General features: G+C 57.2%; 1 protein-coding gene across 1 annotated transcript; it reads left to right on the forward strand.

The window, feature by feature from the left end:
* Positions 1 to 459: 459 nt before the first annotated feature.
* Positions 460 to 1,698, forward strand: LOC104167986 (nucleoplasmin-like; the record flags this gene model as incomplete). Its single annotated transcript, XM_009708414.1, has 5 exons — positions 460 to 563; positions 765 to 847; positions 945 to 1,064; positions 1,164 to 1,257; positions 1,613 to 1,698. Coding segments are annotated over 5 exons (487 nt in total), but the record flags the coding sequence as incomplete, so codon positions are not given.
* Between the last annotated feature and the right edge of the window lie 2,197 nt (positions 1,699 to 3,895).

Here is a 3,895-nt window from a genome sequence, read left to right on the forward strand (position 1 = left end):
GGCAGCTCCCTCCAACACCCCAGTCCCTGTGCTGGGTGGTGCTGCTGGATTAAACACCCGTGTTGGCAAAGCGCTCGATGCTTGTCTGGCATTTAGAAGCCTCCAAGTGCTGTCTCAGATGCTTTCCTGAGGTTTTAGCTGCTCCGATTAACCAAAATTGCTCTGTTCTGGGAGGGTCCCCCAAGTGCCCTGTGCTCCCCTGCTGCAGGGAGGCTCCTCATCCTCTTAGAGCTACTTTTGTCTGTAAATGCCTTTAACTGGTTTTTCCTTTCCCCAAGGGATGCATAAGCAGCTAGATGGTTTTATTCTTCGCTTAGCAATGCTATCCTGTCCAGGGGATGCTGGTTCAGCTGCTGTCCTGGCTCTGAGTTTGCTCTCAGTGCTCCAAAGTCACGTTTCTTCCTTGTGTTTCTGCTCCGAAGCAGCCGAACGCTGTTTTCTCTGGTGTTTGTCCTGCAGGAGCTGGTTCCTGCTGTCAGTGTTGGATCCGCTGTGGAGGATGAGCAGCTCTTCTCCCTTCTCCAGGTCGCTGTCGGAGGAGAGGCCCGTTGCTGCCCTGTGGGGTACGGAGCTGCACACCCTGGGTTGCTTTGGTGGGACCTGGTGGCAGGAGTGAGTGGGGGGACGGTGGGTGTGCACAGGGCATGATTCCCCATTACCCATTGAGTGTGCATCCAGGAAAACTTCCCCTTTGCTTTCGGCTCAGCCGAGGCTTGCACGGGGAAGCAGCTTGGACGTGCACAGACGATGCTGTGATCCTGCAGGTTGCCAGCTGAACACGGGCACCCGGAGCTGCGTGGTGAAGGAGGACGAGGACTTCTTGGAGCACCTGGTCCTGCTGAGAACGGTGAGATCTGGGGTTTGCCAAAGAGCCCGTCGGAGCGAGCCTGTGTCCCAGTTAATGGCTGGGCTCCCTGCCGTGGGGTCTGTGTTCGGCTCCGCAGATCTGCCTGGGGGCTGATGCCGGCGATGAGCTGCACGTGGTGGCCGTTGATTCCAAAAACGCTTATGGAGATCACAAGCCAGTGCCCATTGCGGCGCTGCGGACCTCGGTTCTCCCCATGGTAAGGGTAACCAAATGCGCAGCATGCAACCCCCAGCTGTGGGGTGATAATTTCACCTGGGGCTGGGGTCGGGGGTCTCTGAGCTCCGTCTTGTTGCAGATCAGCCTCAAAGGACTGGAGCTGGTCCCTCCCGTCACCTTCGTGCTCCAGTGCGGAGCTGGACCAGTCTATCTCAGCGGGCAGCACATCACCCGTGAGTGTCAGCAGGCTGCAGGACCAGGGCGAGCGCGTGGGTTGGGGGCACTGGGGTTGCTCCTGGGTGCCCCGGTGGCTTCAGTGGCATCTTGTGCCCTCAACAAGGCTGCTTCGCCCCGGGGATGGGGGGATTGCTGGTCTGAGGGGGGACGTTAGTGCTTGTTTACATTCGTGGGCTCGACACCATGGTCTGCGCTGGCTCTCCACTCTGCTGCTGCGGAATGGGATGGTGTCCATGTTCCCACTCCCAGCGTGGGGTGGGATTGCTGGCTGTGTCTTCAGTGGAGGGGTTTCACCTCCCCTCGGTGGGTTCGGGCTAAAAAAAGCTACAGCCCTGCATCTCCTCTCCCCAGTGGAAGATGATGCCAAGTCCGAAGCCCACGAGGAAGAACTCTCTGAGGAAGATGTAGGCGATGAGGATAATGATGGAGCATCATAGAATAGCTGCAGCTCGGAGAAGACTTCGTGGCTCTGGGAGCAGAGCTGGCATGAGGGTGACGGTGGGGACACCCTGTGCCCGGAGCTGCAAGTGCCTTGTGCCAAATGGGACAGATCCTTGCAGGGGGATGCAAACTGGGCTTTGAATAGCATCCCTTGCCCCCTCCATTCCTACCATGCTCCCAGAAATGTTCTTTTTTTTTTTTTTCTTTTATTGCAATAACAATGGGGAAAGCACAAATACCCTGGAGTTAATCTGGATTGTGCTCTGGTACTCCTGTGCCAGCCTGCTGGCCTGTCCCTGCCTGCCTTCTGCCTCCTCTTGGGGGAAAAATGTATTCCATGTATGCAATCGCTGTGATGCCATGGGTTGTGCTGGTAACCCATGGGTCCGGGGGGGCCGGAGGTCCCAGTAAACAGCCCCTGGGGAGCTGTGGGTTGCTGCCTGCTGCCAGGACAAGGGGCTCAGGGGCTTTCCCAGCCCCAAGGTGTCTGGAGGATAAAAGCTGCACCGTGCTCTGGCTCGGAGCTTGCGTGTCCGTGTAAGTTCAGCAGCCTTTTCAGGGGGAGGACACATGATGCTCTGGTGCTGAGGCACTCATATCCTGGCACTGCACAGCCCTGGCACCAATTATTCTGTGAGCTCCTTTCTAATGGTCCTTTGATTCCGGTAGGAATCGCTCTGATCATCGCCTGTTTGGATCAACAGGACAAAACTGTGTTGCCATCTTCACGGCAACCCAGGGAAATGCAGCCAAAAGCCAGCCGACCAAGTAGTCATTGAAATAACGTAATTAAAACACCTAATTGAGAAAATTGCCCAAATCCATCATATGCATGGTATTAGCTGGCAGCGAGGTTGACTTTTTAAGGGGAACCCTGAATCTGCAGGCAGGGTGGCCTGGGAAAGGAGCACATGTTTGTTTGTTTTTTTTTTTTTTTTATTTTCCCCCACTTACAATAGAAAAAGCCACAGAGGTGAGCTGATCGGTGCACGGAGAGAAGATTGCTGTTGTGATGCTGTAATGGCTTGCGAGAAAGTGGAGATGGACCTGGGTGAAACCAGCTGCCAGCCCTGATGGGCTGCAGCCTGGCAACACATCAGCCACAGGCATGGGCAGTGCCCGGCCCTGGGCTTGGGGACATGAAGGGACACGAAGGGACAGGATGGCAGGGTGATCGCCTGCAGCCTTCAACCCTGGGAAGTCCTGGGCTGGGGAGTGGAAAGCCACCGCTGTGCACAGCCCCAAACTCTGGGGGTGAAAGAGGGGGGAAAGAGCAAAACTGTGATGAGCAATTAACTCACCCAGCTTTTCCCTGCCCTCGCCTCGCTCCCAGCGCACAAGACTCTGTGTGCTCCTTCGGGAGAGAAGATCAGAGCTGCAACCATTGCATTTTTCACTGAAATGGGGGATTCTGGCTTATTTTCCCCACCAGGATCAGCTCTGGGACCTGCCGGTGCTTGGAGCCGGTCAGTGTGACAACGCACTGCCCGAGGGGTGAGGGCTCTCCCTTGCACCCCGCTGCCAGGGCTGCTCGGGTTGAAGGTGCCTCATGGGGGCCAGAGGGTCCTGGGTGAGCCTGGGGGTGATGCAGCCCCCCCACCGTCACCTGTCCCAGAGGTGTTCTGTGGGTGCTGGGTGCAGGCAGGGGTGCTGGAGAACCAGGAATAAAGGTTGCTGAATTCATTGCTCCTAATTCCTTGGGCAGGGATGGAACGTGCTGTTCGTTGGGAAGCTTGTTGAACGCCGGCGTGATCCAACGGCTGCGTTAAGACATCTCGCTGGGTGCGGATTAAGTCCTACAAAGAAATGCAGGAGGAAAAGAAATGCAAAGCGGATTAAGGTCAGGGCCAGTGAATTTGCACAGTGGCCTCTTCAACTCCCAGCGTGTGTCAGGGGAGCACCCGGCAGCGAAGTGCACAAGCAGCAGCCGTGGTTTCGGCCAAACTCCCGGTGCCTTTCCATGAGAGCGGCAGGACCCCATCGGCAAACCCCCCCCTGGTTGGCCCCTCTGTGCAAGGACTGACTCCCCGGTGCTTGCCGGTGGGTGCATGGGGATGGGGCTGTGACCCCACACCAGCCACAAGCCCCTTGCTGGGACCTGGGTTGCAGGACAGCATGCCCAGCCCCAACTGCAAATGCAGCATGAGACCCTGGAAAGCCACAGCCTGTGGCCAGAGCCGGCATAGCCCCGGC

This window comes from Cariama cristata, unplaced genomic scaffold (assembly GCF_000690535.1).
Source record: "Cariama cristata isolate BGI_N322 unplaced genomic scaffold, ASM69053v1 scaffold17529, whole genome shotgun sequence".
Lineage (NCBI taxonomy): Eukaryota > Metazoa > Chordata > Aves > Cariamiformes > Cariamidae > Cariama > Cariama cristata.